The sequence below is a fragment of the Esox lucius genome, chromosome 3 (genome assembly GCF_011004845.1).
Source record: "Esox lucius isolate fEsoLuc1 chromosome 3, fEsoLuc1.pri, whole genome shotgun sequence".
Taxonomy (NCBI): Eukaryota; Metazoa; Chordata; class Actinopteri; order Esociformes; family Esocidae; genus Esox; species Esox lucius.
In genome coordinates this window covers 20,663,378-20,679,656 of record NC_047571.1, presented here as the reverse complement: position 1 = coordinate 20,679,656, position 16,279 = coordinate 20,663,378, and the positions used below count along the sequence as shown (strand labels likewise).

The 16,279-nt window shown below is 42.1% G+C and overlaps 1 protein-coding gene across 8 annotated transcripts; it reads left to right on the top strand.

The window, feature by feature from the left end:
• Nucleotides 1-3,153: 3,153 nt before the first annotated feature.
• Nucleotides 3,154-16,212, top strand: LOC105020242 (cytoplasmic dynein 1 intermediate chain 2). 8 transcript variants are annotated; one of them, XM_034290141.1, is made up of 17 exons: nt 3,154-4,634; nt 5,731-5,851; nt 6,046-6,178; nt 6,523-6,652; nt 6,968-7,030; nt 7,924-8,048; nt 8,394-8,489; nt 8,783-8,945; nt 10,113-10,212; nt 10,311-10,436; nt 10,615-10,761; nt 12,521-12,634; nt 12,873-13,006; nt 13,773-13,917; nt 14,032-14,172; nt 14,268-14,393; nt 14,478-16,212. In XM_034290141.1, exons 2-17 carry the CDS (start codon nt 5,732-5,734, stop codon nt 14,589-14,591), a joined length of 1,977 nt encoding a protein of 658 aa, XP_034146032.1. In that variant the 5' UTR covers nt 3,154-4,634; nt 5,731; the 3' UTR covers nt 14,592-16,212. The 8 variants fall into 8 exon arrangements, with proteins under 8 accessions (XP_034146032.1, XP_034146044.1, XP_034146034.1 ...); XM_034290153.1 differs by having other exon boundaries at nt 4,376-4,634; nt 6,598-6,652; XM_034290143.1 differs by having other exon boundaries at nt 4,376-4,634; nt 6,574-6,652.
• Nucleotides 16,213-16,279: the final 67 nt, after the last annotated feature.

The following is a 16,279-nucleotide window of genomic DNA, read 5'->3' as shown; positions in this document are numbered from 1 at the left end:
TGAACATGCTCCTGCTGGGTGAATTGCTTAACACTTTATACCCCAATGGAGTTGAGCAGGCAGGTCAATGATCCTCACTGAAAAGCAAGATGGATTCTGCTGACAAGCTCTGTCTCTGTAAAAGACTGGCCTATCTGATTCTGACCATGCATAGTTATCATAGATATTATCTATAATCAACTACATATAAATTAACACACGTGGCTTTGTAATGACTCACTATTCTAGTGGTAAGTTAGTGTGTGAGAATACAGTAGGTTTGAGGGTTGAAAATAAGCATATCATGTAGGCAAATAAGCCATCTGGAAACAGGTTTTATTTACTCCAAGTGAGACAAACACACGTATGTATTGCATTACATAATTACGGACCACACCAGTTGCATTGCAGACCACATCACTGCTCAAATTCAGGACCTGTTAGACCCTTTTGACCAAGGCTACTGATGCTTGCCTCAGGCTGTGTTCAACAATGCCCCTGCCATCAGATATTTGTCACATAATTTCACATTACCTACACGTATGCTGTGGTCACAAGAACCAGGCCTCCTTATTAGTTTAAAATGTTCTAAACAAACCCCTGGAAGTGTAATGGAATTAAGAAATTACCATAACCTTACTCGAAAGCTATCTTGAAATGATCCCAATGGGGATATAGAATTGGTACCTTGTGTATTGCTCAAACTGTTGGACAGATATGGAGGGCAGTCACATGTGATGCGGAGCAGAGGCCCGAGTTCAAGCCCAGTGTGGGGCCAGGCGAACTGTCACTGGAGGACACTAAATTAACAGCAACTGTAGTGACATTGGTTTCTCTGGTGCCGTGACCCGGATCATACGTTGAGCTCAGGTAAATGGCTGGGGTAGCTCACTGTGTAGCGAGTTTAGACGTGGTGAGTGTAACGGAGTTAAGAGCATACCGTAAGCTCACTACACAGCTAGCTTGAAATCTTGCTGGGTGGGATTATACATTTGGTACTCCTTGTATAGCTCAACTGTTTAGAACGTTGTCAAAGAAGGCGGTCCGGTGTTAAGCGAAACAGACCACCAGATATTTGCATGCAGTTTGGGGCCAGGCAAGCTGTCAATAGAGGTAACTAAACTATTAACAGCCACTTATTCAGGTTGGTTTCAAAGGCAGGCCTTATAGAGCTCAATTTATATACACCGATCACCCATAACATTATGACCACCTGCCTAATATTGAGTTGTTCCCCCTTTTTCCGCCAAAACAGCCCTGACCCGTCGAGGAATAGACTCCACTAGACCTCGGAAGGTGTGCTGTGGTATGTGGCACCAAGACATTAGCAGCAGATCCTTTGAGTCCTGTAAGCTGCAAGGTGGGGCCTCCATGGATTGGACCTGTTTGTCCAGCACATCCCACAGATGCTCGATTGGATTGAGATCTGGGAAATTTGGAGGCCAAATCAACATCTTGAACTCGTTGTTGTGTTCCTCAAACCATTCCTGAACCATTTTCATTTTGTGGCAGGGCGCATTATCCTGCTGAAAGAGGCCAATGCCATCAGGGAATACCATTGCCATGAAAGGGTGTACATGGTCTGCAACAATGCTCAGGTAAGTGTTACGTGTGAAAGTAACATCCACATGAATGGCAGGACCCAAGGTTTCCCAGCAGAACATTGCCCAAAGCATCACACTGCCTCCGCTGGCTTGCGTTCTTCCCATAGTGCATCCTAGTGCCATGTGTTCTCCAGGTAAGCGACGCCATGCACTTGATGTAAAAGAAAATATGATTCATCAGACCAGGCCACCTTTTCCATTGCTCTGTGGTCCAGTTCTGATGCTCACTTGCCCATTGTAGGCGCTTTCGGGCAATGGACAGGGGTCAGCATGGGTACCCTGACTGGTCTGCGGCTACACAACCCCATACACAACAAACTTCAATGCACTGTGTGTTCTGACACCGTTCTATCAGTACTTAACTTTTTCAGCAATTTGAGCTACAGTAGCTCATCTGTTGGATCGGACCACATGGGCCAGCCTTCGATCCCTGCGTGCATATATGAGCCTTGGCAGGCCAAGACCCTGTCGCCGGTTCACAGCTTTTCCTTCCTTGGACCACTTTTGATAGGTACTGACCACTGCAGCCTGGGAACACCCCACAAGGGCTGCAGTTTTGGAGATGCTCTGATCCAGTCATCTAGCCATCACAATTCGGCCCTTGTCAAAGTCACTCAGATCCTTAAGCTTGCCCATTTTTCCTGCTTCTAACAACCAACTTTGAGGACAGAATCTCTACTTGCTGCATAATATATCCCACCCACTGACTGCTGCCATGATAAAGAGATCATCAGTGTTATTCACTTCACCTGTCAGTGGTCATAATATTATGGTTGATCAGTGTATAATAATCTGTCAATCCATTTGAAAGACATAGACTAAAATCTACATTTTTCCTGAAGACTAATTCCTTTAGTATGTCCTTTTGAGTATAAGCTGGTCCAGGAGTGTGAAGGTAAACAACAAGGCTCTGGATTGATGAACCACCCATGCTGTCTCTGCCCTCTCTCCACTGGGATTTTCTGCCACTCCTTGTGAGTCCACCCAATTCACTTCAGGAGGATCCCTTGGACCATGTCTCAGGACCTAGTGGTCCCTTTTTATTTGACCCATAAACACTTGTTAATGAAAATCTAACTTGCATTATTCCAAAGGAGCAGACCTCCTTCATTCTCTTACAAGCTCCCCACTCGGAGCCTGTCTCCTCTAAGTTTCTTTCTACTGTATTTCCTGCCTTTCTAGAGAGGTTTTTTTTAGCTACTGTACTTCAACATCTTCATTCCTAGCTTTTTGGGTTTTAGGCTGGGTATAAGTATAAGTACTTTGTGACAAGTGCTGATGTCTTTTCAAAATACATTTGATTGATTTGTTGACAAAAAAATATATTTATTTTGATGTGCTCTAAGCCTACACTGTAATTGAGTTCATAGCTACTGATGTTGTACACCTTGACAATAAACTACACCCAACCTCACTCACGGTAATGATTTTTTAAGTCATGACATGAGATGAGTTTCCATGGTAACAGGGGAAGATTGAATAAGTAGAATGAACAGAAGCACGCACACACACACACACACACACACACACACACACACACACACACACACACACACAAAATATTCCCATTTATACACAGAGCCCAAAAGAACTACATTACATATACAGTACTGTATGCATAAACCTGAATAAACCATAACCATTACAGCACTCCAAGGGCATCAAATGTCCTGGTCTATAAGAAAGGAAAAGATAGAAGTGGCAGCCATTTTGAAAAGTAGCTGCAGGGAGCTTGGGGTCATCAGTTTTTCTAACCATGTCTGAGAGGAAGATCAAAGTACAATGCTTTCAAACAGCATTTCAACCATTACCTCTCACCCCAGCTTACTACCCACCTATCACTTCTAGAAGATGTAACATTGCACAAAGCAATTAACCGAACAACATTTGAAGTCCTATGTAAATCCATGAATCTATAATTATTTCAACCACATGGTTTCAACTATATAAGCATAACGATTATTACAGACACATAAAGTGCCCTCCATAACTATTGGGACAGTAAAGTCAAAATTATTGTTTGTGCGGTACACTCAAGGATTATGCTGATTAACGATTAAAAGTTGAGTATGTGGAAAGATTAAAGACTAAACCTTTATTTCTGGCTGTTTCAACGTGTTATATCAACTAAGAATAACAGCACTTTCTGAGTCTCCATTTAATTGGCATAAGTATTGGAACAATTCAATTGAAAGCAAACATAAGAAGTATAAAAGCTAGTACTTAGTTGCAAATCCCTTGCATGCAATAACATGAGTAAGACTGCGACCCATCAACATCAACAAACTCTTGGTACCTTAGAGATGCTTTGCCCAGCCTTTACTGCAGCCAATTTTGAGCTCTCGTGTAATTTTGAGAATTTCTGACTTCAGTCTCTGCTTTAGCAAGTGAAATGCATGTTCTTTTTAAGATTTAAGTTGAGTGAGCCTGTTCCAGAGGCAGGCATGCATGCCCATGCCATGACACTACTTCCACAACGCTTCACAGATTTTCTGTCATCAACGGCTGTCATTTTCTTTGGACGATGTGGTCATTGCCGATTGCTGAACACACCAGTGGTTTCTTTCATTTAAAGGACATTCCAAGCTGTTGATTTGGCTATGCCTGAGTTTTGAACATCATGTTCTTTCAATGTTTTCATGATAGGAAAATTACAGGGAATTACTCTTAAACTTTGATGAGAGCAATCCAGCCATTTCCTATATTCGATTAACCATTGGCGCCATCTAGCAGTATGTGTTTGTATGTATTTATGCAATTCAAATGCACTAACACATTTTGTCCTTCATCAGATTCCATCCATGTCTCCAAATCTTATGCCTGCGAACTGCCCGTGGTCACAGATCTAGAATCAGATTATCGATTCCTAATTCGGAGGAGGGATTAACACTAAACTGACCTTAGATCAGCTTCAGCGTAAAGTATTCCTTCGTATATGACTTCATCCACTCGTCATTGTTTTGGGAGCTGTCGGACAGTTCCATCATTCCAGTACTGTGCCGTTAGCAACTGTAACGAATCTCCAAAAACAGTGGACGCACATTAAATCAGGTAAGTTTAATTTTAGTAGCATGCTCTCTACTTTAATATTTTAGTACTGTAAAGGCATAATATGCGATTTGCTCGTGTGTCTCTTGGTGAAACAGGATATATTGCATTGTTGGCACTTCAGTTGCTTGCTGTGTGTCACTGTACTGGTTTATCAGCGGTTAGCTCGCTAGCTAGCCAGCTAACGCCCTGACTTGCAAGAATGGTTAGGAGATTATTGTCAAATCTACCTTGTGGATAATCAGATTACCATTGTTCGATGAAGCGGCGTTTAGATGCAGTGTTTCTCTGTCCATCGTCATTGTGTTGGTTAGATTGGCGTCGAGGAGAGTTAGATGACGTTGACAGTGAGTGAGCTTAATCGGAACGGAAAGTGACGATGAGTCGTTCGATTCTACCCTTCTAATAAACCATAATGAATCTGGTGTTCATAAAACTGACAAACCTTTGAACTGAAGGGGCAGTCAGTATTTTGCTGAAAAGCTGAAGGATGGGGCTGAAGATATGTCACTCTGTAATTCACACAGCGTCAGGTATAAATACTGACAATTCAATTATATCAAAGTTATAGTTATTTTTGAAAGACATTTTTGTGCTGCCAGATTTCTGTGAATGATGACCTCATTCATTTTATGCTAAGGCAAAAAATATGCGTTAGACTAAGTCAATAACAATAAGATCTGACACATTTTTGTTCAGTGTACAGTAACCCAGCGAAACATCTCATGGTCCAAGTCATAAACAGACAAGTGACACATTGTCATTACAGTTTTCCTCTTGTGTTCACATGGTTCCAGTGTGATAGTGCCAGCAGCAATGTTCTCTCTTGCTCTCGCTCACACGCGCACACTCGTTCTCTCTCAGTCTCTCAATTCAATTTGAATTTCCAAAGCTTTATTGGCATGACAAGAACATTTTCATGTGTTGCCTCTCTCTCTCTCTCTCACACACACACACACACACACACACACACACACACACACACACACTCTCCTGGTCTCTCTCTCTCTCTCACACACACACACACAAACACACACACAATAGCAGTTTTTCAGTTTTCAAACTCACATTGACAAATCTTTCTCTCCCCCTCTTGTAGCATGGCAGATAAACAGGACAAGAGTGAGCTGAAAGCAGAACTCGAAAGGAAGAAACAACGTCTGGCCCAAATCAGAGAGGAAAAGAAGAGAAAGGAGGAGGAGAAGAACAAGAAAAAGGATGTGAGAACAGAAGAAACATGTTGAAGATGTTTATAGCTGGGGTGATGTGGAAAAGTTGTGGGAGCTATCATTATAATTATTGTCACTGGAGTACCAAAGTAACATAACCATGCAGTATTTATTACTCTATCTGCCTCTGCTATTTAACATGTCTTCCCTATGTTACCATTCCATGTCTCCTCTTTCCCTGGTAGGGGTCTGACTCTAAACGGGGAGGGGAGGGGGGTGGACCTGGTGCGCCAGAAGACTCTTCTGACTTGGAGAAAAAGAGGAGAGAGGCTGAGGCTCTGTTGCAGAGCATGGGGATCGCCCCTGATGTATCTAATGGTAAACTGATATGCACACCATATTGTCATTGAATGTTTACTCCTTACTGTGATTAACATTAAAACGTGTCGCCCTGCCTTGGTTTTCGTTAAATCATTTCACAATATATCTTCACCACCTTTCTGACTGATGTTTTCTCCTCTGTTTTTAACAAGTCTGTCAGACTGTTTTCTCTTCTGTTTATAACAATTCTGTCAGACTGTTTTCTCTTCTGTTTTTAACGAGTCTTTCTGCATGAAGCTTCAGCGTATCATTTAACCCCTTACTGTCTGTTTTCTCTCCCCCCCCCCCCCCCTTTTCTTTTTACTAACCAACCAACTCACTCACTCAACCCCTCCGTACAGCCCAGCCTCTGAGGGTTTTAACAGAGGATACGTGTCTGTTTCACTATCTAGTCCCCACCCCCATGTCTCCCTCAGCCAAATCAGTGGGCAGTGAGACTGGTAGCCAGGATTCTGGAGATGGTAACACAAGGTATGTGTGTGTGATTAACTGTCTACACGGTCAGTCTGTGTTATTGAATCAATTCTGACCCTGCTGGCTTTTTCTCTTTCTCTGGTTTGCTAACTCTCTTTTCCTGCTTGTCTCTCTCGCTCCCGGTTCTTTTCTCTTTTTCCCCTCTCTACTCTTCTCCTCGGGGTGTCTCTTCTCTCTTCTTTAACATGCTACGGTTCTGCCTATCTCTCTCACACTGTGTCGTTCTGCCTTTCTCTCCCACCCTCCACTTTGATTCCCCTCTTTCTCTGAGAGTAACTGCTGCCCTCTTCTGGTGTGTTGTGGCTGTATCAGGACGTTACACTGGGATCCTGACCCCTCAACTCTGCAGCTGCACTCTGACACTCAACTACTGGGGTACTGCTCACCTCTTTCCTACGACATGCCCTAGTTGGGCTGGGGTTCTCCCATCACCATACGGTTCTTCTCTCTCCTGTTCCTGCATGGCTCTGGCTTGTGTGTGTGTGTGTGTGTGTGTGTGTGTGTGTGTGTGTGTGTGTGTGTGTGTGTGTGCGCGTGCGTTATCCTGGTTATACTATGATGGGGCTGTGTTTTAAGTTTGAATGTATGACTATGAATGAGTAAGTGATTGACTTAGTGGTTAACATTGTATGTTGGGACGCCGCATAAGATGCAAATAAAAACAGAATGCAATGATAAATCATGTGTAAGTCATTTATCCCTATATTTAATTGCAAATAGTACAAATACAAATGTTGAAACTGAGAAATCATGGCCATTTTGAATTTGATACCAGCAGCACATTTCAAAAACGTTGGGACAGGGGCATGTTTACCACTGTGTTGCATCACTTCTTTTAACAAATCTCTGTGTTTGGGAAGTGAGGAGACCAATTGCTGTAATTTGGAAAGTTTTCCCATTCTTGCTTGATATAGGATTTCAGCTGCTCCATAGTTTGGAGTCTCCTCTGTCATATTTTTCTTTTCATAATGTGCCAAATGTTTCCGATGGGTGACAGGTCTGGACTGCAGGCAGGCTAGTTTAGCACCCAAACTCTTATACTATGGAGCCATGCTATTGTAATATGTGCAGAATGTGGTTTGGCAATGTCTTGCTGGCATTTTTTATTTGTACTATTTTCTATTGAATATAGGGTTTAATTGATTTGCACATCATTACATTCTGTTTTTATTTACATTTTTTGCAGCGTCCCAACTTTTTTGGAAACAGGGTTGTACAATGATGTTTAAGGATGTGGCTGATTTTTGTATTTGTGTGTCCATGACTAGGAGAGGTTTGAGGCTTGGTATGGCAAAGGTGACCCAAGTAGATTTCCCTCCCAAAGAGATGGTGTCCTACTCCAAGGAGACGCAGACCCCTACAGATACACAAACACACACCCAGGCCAGACCAGGTACACAACCTTGGCTTTTATGGGTTAATGGAAATGTTGCAGGTGTGTGCGCATGTGTGTGTCCTTGTTTTATAATTATTTTGAGGATCAAAAATCCATACAGGCATAGTAAAACAAGAATGAATGATACTTTTTGGGCACCAGTCTGCAAAATAAAAAATACCCACAACTCTAACATGGCTTGGTGTAAGGCTAGGTTCAGGGTATAAGTTCTAATTGACGTTAGGAGCTGTAGTCAAGGTTAGTTGTTTTTTGAGGTTTGGTTTAAGGGATCAGGGGGAACTGGATATATTTTTTAGTCCCCACAAGGATAATAAAACCTGAAATGTGAGAATCTGTGTGTAGCAGAGGAGGAGGAAGATGAGGAGGAGTTGGCTGAAGCCAAGCCAGCAGAGGACTCCCAGGAGAAGAAGGCTGATCAGGAGGAGAAGCAGGAGGAAGGTGAGATTGACCTCTACATATCACGAGACCTGTAAATTGAAGCCACTGCTGAAGTATATAACAATGTTTACATTGCCTTGCAAACCCCTGAATATTTCTGTTTTGTTATTGAATTTCTAATGATACGTTGACATTTTGTTCTGTTTGATATGAACTTTTAAAACACTGACACATTGTTTGTGACATTGGTTTCATTTGGGGAACTTTTTTTTTTTTTTAAGAAAGCGAATTGGTCAGGAGTCTGAATAATCTGGTGTGTGTGTGTGTGTGTGTGTTTACGTGTGTGTGTGTAGCTCCTCCCAAGGAACTGACTGAGGAGGAGAAGATGCACCTTCTCCACTCGGACGAGTTCTTGACATTCTTCGATCGAGGGAGCAGGATTGTAGAGCGGGCTCTCTCTGAAAGAGTGGACGTCTGTTTTGACTACAGTGGCCGTGACCTGGAGGATAAGGAGGGGTGAGACATACCAACGCACACTGTAGAACACACACTGTAGACCTTTGGTCATTGTAACACCTACTGAATTTGTCTCTGCTTGGATAATCCCTGAAGGTCCTCCTCGTGTTCATTTTACCAACATGCCTATCTGATGAGTCTTCCCTGGCACTCCTTGTAGACAGGACAAGCATCTCCAGCAGATATGGGCATGATTAGTTGAATATTCAAATTACCGAAATTAAGTTAGTATTTGAGGCCTGCATGGGTGTATTCATTTTTGCCCCTCAACAATTATTTTACATTTACACTACTGTTCAGATCACCATTAAAATAACATAAAATTGATCAGAAATTCAGTGTAGACATTGTTAATGTTGTAAATGACTACTGTAGCTGGAAACGGCAGATTTTTAATGGAACATCTACATACGCGGATGCTCATTATCAGTAACCATCACTCCTGTATTCCAATGGCACGTTGTGTTTCTCATCCAAGTCTCATCACTCCTGTATTCCAAAAGGCTAATTGATCATTACAAAACCCTTTGGTGATTATGTTAGCACTGCTGAAAACTGTGGCTCCGATTTAAAGAAGCAATTAAACTGGCCTTCTTTAGACTAGTTCAGTATCTGCACCAACAGCAATTGTGGGTTCAATTACAGGCTCAAAATGGCCTGAAACAAAGAACTTTCTTATGAAACTCCTCAGTTTATTCTTGTTCTGAAAAATGAAGTGTATTCCATGGGAGAATTTGCCAAGCAACTGAAGACCTACATACAACGATGTGTACTAATCCTTTCACAGAACAGCGCAAACTGGCTCTAACCAGAATAGAACGAGGTTTGTCAGGTCCCATGCACAAATGGGCAAGAGGGCAAATACATTAGTGTCTAGAAGACTCACAGGTCCTCAACTGGCAGCTTCATTTAATAGCACCCGGAAAATACCAGTCTCAACTACAACAGTGAAGAGGAGACTCGGATGCTGGCTTTTTATGCAGAGTTCTTCCTCTGTCCAGTGTCTGTGTAGTTTTGCCCATCTTAATCTTTTCTTTTTATTGGCCGGTCTGAGATATGGCTTTATATTTGCAACTCTGAATGTAAATTGTTGATATCAAGAACTCTAAACCACAGACTAGCACACACTAGAACAAATGTATGTTCTTATCGTGACACCCGTTCCAGTGAGATGCAGGCAGGGGCAAAGATGTCTCTGAATCGGACCTTCTCTGATGAGCGCTGGTCTAAGAACAGAGTGGTCACCTGTCTGGACTGGTCTCCTCAGGTAGGTGCGTGTGTGTGGGTGCGTGGGTGTGGGTGTGGGGGCGTGGGTGATGATTCTTTTGATAAATTTGACTCCCGTTTGACTGCTGTGTGATTCAGTACCCTGAGCTGCTGGTGGCCTCCTACAACAACAATGAGGATGTTCCTCACGAGCCGGACGGAGTGGCTCTGGTCTGGAACATGAAGTATAAGAAGACCACACCAGAATACACCTTCCACTGCCAGGTATAAGCACATACACACAGCTTGAGCTTTCCCAGTCTGTTAATGTTATATTTTGTGTGGACCACAGCCCTGGACGAATAGCTTCTGTATATTAAGTAGCTAACAGGCTTCCTTATGCAAAATAATAAACACTTTACAGCGCTCTGTAAATATAATTCCCTTCTCTGTCTCTTTCCAGTCTGCTGTGATGTCAGCAGCTTTTGCCAGATTCCACCCTAACCTGGTGGTGGGCGGGACTTACTCAGGACAGATTGTCTTATGGGATAACAGGAGCAACAAGAGGACACCTGTACAGAGAACTCCCCTTTCTGCATCTGCTCACACGGTAACACATGTTTGATGAAGTGTCAGGCATGCAAAAAACAAACTTAGAATTTTAAACCTCCCATTTTGGCTGGATGTAAATGTGGTGTTTTTAAGTGCATAATCTGTGAGTTCAATCACTATCATACCTGTTAGGCATGAAATTCCAAGCTTATCATGAATTTTCAGGAACCTGTTTTGACTCGACAGGTTCACTTTTACAACCAGTGGCCTAGAATTCAACATAAAAAATGCCTCTAACTAAATAGCTTTCAAATTGTCATATTGTTTATTTACTGTATTATTAGCTAAAGAGTATGGAGGACCAAAGGGGTCAAAATAAAATAATAAAATAATTAAATACATATATTATTCTAAGTGGCACATTAAAAGGAAATATTTAAAATAGTGGTATGATATTTCATAATAACACATTGCATTTCCTAAGCATTTTATTTTCATCATTGCATGTGTTCTTTGAAATCATGGCCTTTTTCATAAAACCATGACTTATTTCATTATTTCATGGCATATTTAATGCCCTATTTCCACATTTAATGACCTTTTTCAACATTTATTGCTGTATTTCAAAGCGTATTTCATGATCACAAGTGAAATGTCAATCAATGTGTATGGGTGGTCTATAGCTGCTGATAGGCTCTTCCAGCGACACTAGCTTCACCAACAGTTGCTCGTTTGTGGGCGTTCAAACAGGTTTTTGCAGCATTAGGGGTTGTACTGAGTTATAGCAATTTACCAAGTTTGTATGAAGACATTTGTGGCAAAATCACTATTATTATGTACATATTTGACAATAGAAACGTAAACGAAAATGCTGGTCGTGACTGCTAGGGCGGTCTTTAGGCCTGGGCTTTCGGGGCTAATGAGCCCAGGGTCTTTTTGGAATAGCCCCGGATCTTTTGACCCAATTCCGAAAATAAAATGACAATGTCTGCTTGTTTTTGAGCTGACATTAAGGCAGATGGAAGGGTCTCATAAATGTTCTCTAAGAGAGCAGACGTTTTCAAAGGGCACGCTTTGTTTCAATATCGCGGGGTTGTTACTGTTACTTGCGTGCTCACCCATTTAAATAAACCTAACTTTTTCGACATAGTTTTGAACAGGTGTTGCCAGGTAGACAAAACTGTTTATACATTTGCTCCCTATCATATGAATCAAGCGCAACTAAAGCAGAAAAATTCCCACAAACAAGCAACTGCTGGTGAAGCTTGTGTCGCTGGATGAGCCTATCAGCAGCTATAGACTGCCCACTTGAATTGATTGACACATCACTTGGGATCATGAAAAACGCAATGAAATAGATCATTAAATGTTGAAATAGATCATTAAATGTTGAAATAGATCATTAAATGTTGAAATATGCCATTAAATGTTGAAATATGCCATTAAATGTTGAAATATGCCATTAAATGTTGAAATATGCCATTAAATGTTGAAATATGCCATTAAATGTTGAAATACGCCATTCAATTCTGAAATAGGTCACAATAATATGAAAAAGGCCATGATATTATGAAATACTCAATAATGAAAAAAAGATTGGGAAATACAATGTATTATAATGACATACTGTATACCACTATTTTTAAAAGGGGCTTTATAAAAAAGATGTCATATGTGCCACTTAAAATTATATATTTATTTAATGAATTATAATAATTTCATTTTGACCCCTTCGGTCCTCCATAAAAGAGAGCCTGAACGAGGACATTAGCTAAATGGAGATCACCTGGTGTGGTTCTGTGTCCTGTGGTCTTCAGCACCCAGTGTACTGTGTGAACGTGGTGGGGACCCAGAATGCTCACAACCTCATCAGCATCTCCACTGACGGAAAGATGTGTTCCTGGAGCCTGGACATGCTGTCCCAACCACAGGTACGACTGTGTTTAAATGGTTTTCAAACCGCCTGATGTTTGACAATTTGCAATAGGCCTCACCTCATCTACGTAACATAAACAAGGGCTTGATAATCAGTTGATGATAAGCCGAATTTGCTGTGCTAGCTCTGGAACAGATCCAGCGCATGTAATGACCTAACAAGGGTTTTGCGAAACTCCTGATTTGCAGGAAATAGAGCTGCGGTTGAATGCTCTGTCTGTGTGCGTGTTCTAGGATTGTCTGGAGCTGGTGTTTAAGCAGTCTAAGGCAGTCGCAGTGACCTCAATGGCATTTCCTCTGGGGGATGTCAATAACTTTGTGGTTGGGAGTGAAGATGGATCGGTCTACACTGCCTGCCGCCACGGAAGGTAGTGTGCATGTTTCACTATACTTGTGAGGACCCACAAGAATAATGAAACAAGGAAGAGTATAATCAAGGAAAAGGGATATTTTTGTACGGGTTAGATTTAAGGTAACTTTAAAATTGGGTTTAGAACTAGGGTTAGAGCTACTTTGTACTTCCTCCAATTTCACCTATTCTATGAGTTTTAAATCTGCATTAATAGGTTGACAACAGCAGTCTGTTGTTTCATAAAGCTGTTGGGTTTGAATATGGGGATATTCTGGAAAAGACCAAGCGATTTCCCAAGAAACAGACTGGAACTCTTCCCAGCTAGGAAGTTGGGAGGTTCCCCAAAATGCTTTTTTACGTATGTCCATCAATGGGAGAAAGTTAGCTTAATGAAGTGAGGAGTTTGCTTTGTAACTTCGATGCCCAGATTGAAGTGAAATTGTCTGTGGAATTGTTCAACGACATAGATCTCATCAAGAAGGGCTCCTATACAGGAATTAGTCAATACTTATTCCAATTGATTTAGTGACCAGAGATCGAATGCACCAGACAGCTAGTATAGCTGGGATTCTGAATTAAGGGGTTACTTGCATTCGTGTACAGACATTTTATCCCGTGCCTTTTTTTATTACAACCATGTGTTTCTGCATGTCATGTGATGGAAATTTAAACGGGAATACATCCTTGGTCTCTATGAACGTCTACTCTAAAATACTGTGCCGCTCACGCGAGAGAATAACTTTGTGGCCTTCACTGACTCGTTGCATCGTTGGACCTTCCAGTAAGGCAGGCATCAGTGACGTGTTTGAGGGTCATCATGGTCCAGTCACCGGGCTGAGCTGTCACAGTGCCGGGGGGCCCGTCGACTTCTCCCATCTCTTCATCTCCGCCTCTTTTGACTGGACCGTCAAGCTCTGGACCACCAAGGTAACACAGTTGTCCTGAGACGCCAGTCCCCTAGGACACCACAGGCGGGCCGGTACTACCGCAGCTGGATAGTAAAAGGCGCTAAAACACACCAACCTTTCCTCTTCTCTCTAGAGTACCCGTCCTCTGTATTCCTTTGAGGACAGCTGTGACTATGTGTATGATGTCATGTGGTCTCCCACTCACCCCGCCCTCTTTGCGTGCGTGGACGGATCAGGACGGCTGGACCTGTGGAACCTCAACAATGACACAGAGGTGCGTGCACGCACGCACGCACACACACAGGGAGGCAGACGCAGGCCCGGCCATGATCAAAGCTAAATAGCATTGTGGACTCTGTCATGTCCCAGGTGCCCAGCGCCAGCGTGGTTGTTGATGGGTCTACAGCTCTGAACCGCGTGCGCTGGTCCCACTCGGGGAGAGAGATCGCTACAGGGGACTCGGACGGGCAGGTTCTGGTCTACGATGTAGGGGAGGTGAGAGGCTTGTCCGTTACGGAAACTTGATGGACTGAACCCATACGTCTGTCCTGTTCCACGACCTGTTCTTGTTTTCCACAGCCTATCTGTGTGCCCAAGCCAGACGAGTGGAGCCGTCTCGTTCACACGCTCATGGAGATCAACGAGAACCGGGACGAAGGAGATGAGCTGGCCGCACAACGCCTAGTTGCCTGATCACCATCGGGGGTGACTTTCAGGACCTCTTCCCGCCTCCTTCTGCTTCTACGTCTTCCCTCCCTGTAGTTGGGTGGGTGAGCGGTTATGATGTTCATCCCTCAGGGTGCTAAACGGTCCTGAACGTCCAGGTTTAATGTTCATCCCTCAGGGTGCTACAGCGGTCCTGAACGTCCAGGTTTAATGTTCATCCCTCAGGGTGCTACAGCGGTCCTGAACGTCCAGGTTTAATGTTCATCCCTCAGGGTGCTACAGCGGTCCTGAACGTCCAGGTTTAATGTTCATCCCTCAGGGTGCTAAACGGTCCTGAACAACCATTGTTCCTTCCATAGCTCCTCCAACTCATTCCCTCTCTAAATATGCAAAACTTTGTACTTTTGCACCTTTTTACTACTTCGTATTTTGTATTCATATATTTTCCAAAACATGTTTAAATGATGATGGGAACGACCCCTTGCTATGCCTAATTCAACCCTTATAGGTTAGGACAGCAGTATCCTCATTAGATTTTAACTACAATTTTATTTATTCATGCTTTTATTTATCATATTCAGTTGCACATATTTCAAACATACACTGCAGTTCAAAAGATTGGGGTCACTTAGAAATGTCCTTATTTTCGAAAGAAAAGCACATTTCTAGTCCATTAAAATAACATGAAATAGATCAGAAATACAGTGTAGACCTTTTTAATGTTGTAAATGACTATTGTAGCTTGAAACATCTGGTTTTCAATGGAATATCTACATAGGTGTGGACAGTGGCGTTGGACCTGGGGAAAAAAGGGGTACTAAGTATATAGGGCCCTAACGTGTAGAGGGGCCCTCGGCAGTGTTTGAATCTTGAATAAAGAGGGGAGTTTAAAATGATAAACTTTAAAATGATAAACTTGGATTAGCAAACACAACGTGCCATTGGAACACAAGTGACAGTTGATAATGGGCCTCTGTACGCCTTTGTAGATATTCCACTGAAAATCAGATTTCCAACATTTACAATGTCTGCAGTGTATTTCTGATCAATTTGATGTTATTTTAATAGAAGAAATGTGCTTATCTTTCGAAAACAAGGAAATTCTAAGTGAGCCCAAACTTTGGAACGGTAGGGTATATATTTAAAGAAGCTCTGTGGATAGCTTTACAAGTAAATAACATTAGCACTATATTTAAGCTCATACCACTACAAGACAAAAAGTGCTTTTTAAACTAACTTTATTTGCCTTGAAGTTATGACACTAACTGACTGAATATTTTAGTTATTTAAAAGAACCGTTAGTATTCGTCTTAATAGAAACCCTGTTTCTTCTCTCCTGAAAGGATGTACAGTAAGTACATTGCTGCATTTACATGGTGCAGAATACTGATCTCTTTATTCAATAGTTGGTTAAAAGATCTGAATTGGGCTACATGTGTAAAAACAGCATTTGAAGATATGGACCTAAAGCAGCCATAGGTAAATGCAGAGTTTGGCCATCTATCCGCTTTAATGTTAGCACCAAATGCACTAAAATCCAACTAGACTTTTCTTAGAACATTTTCCATGACATTTCTGTTGGAAGGAGTTTGCCAAACTCTGTATAGCTATGCTGTATATCTGACTGAAAATATTTATTAAATGTTGTCTGTATGACATGAAGGGACCATGGGCTATAGTGGAATAGAATAAGTCTTGTATTTCAACAAAACTAT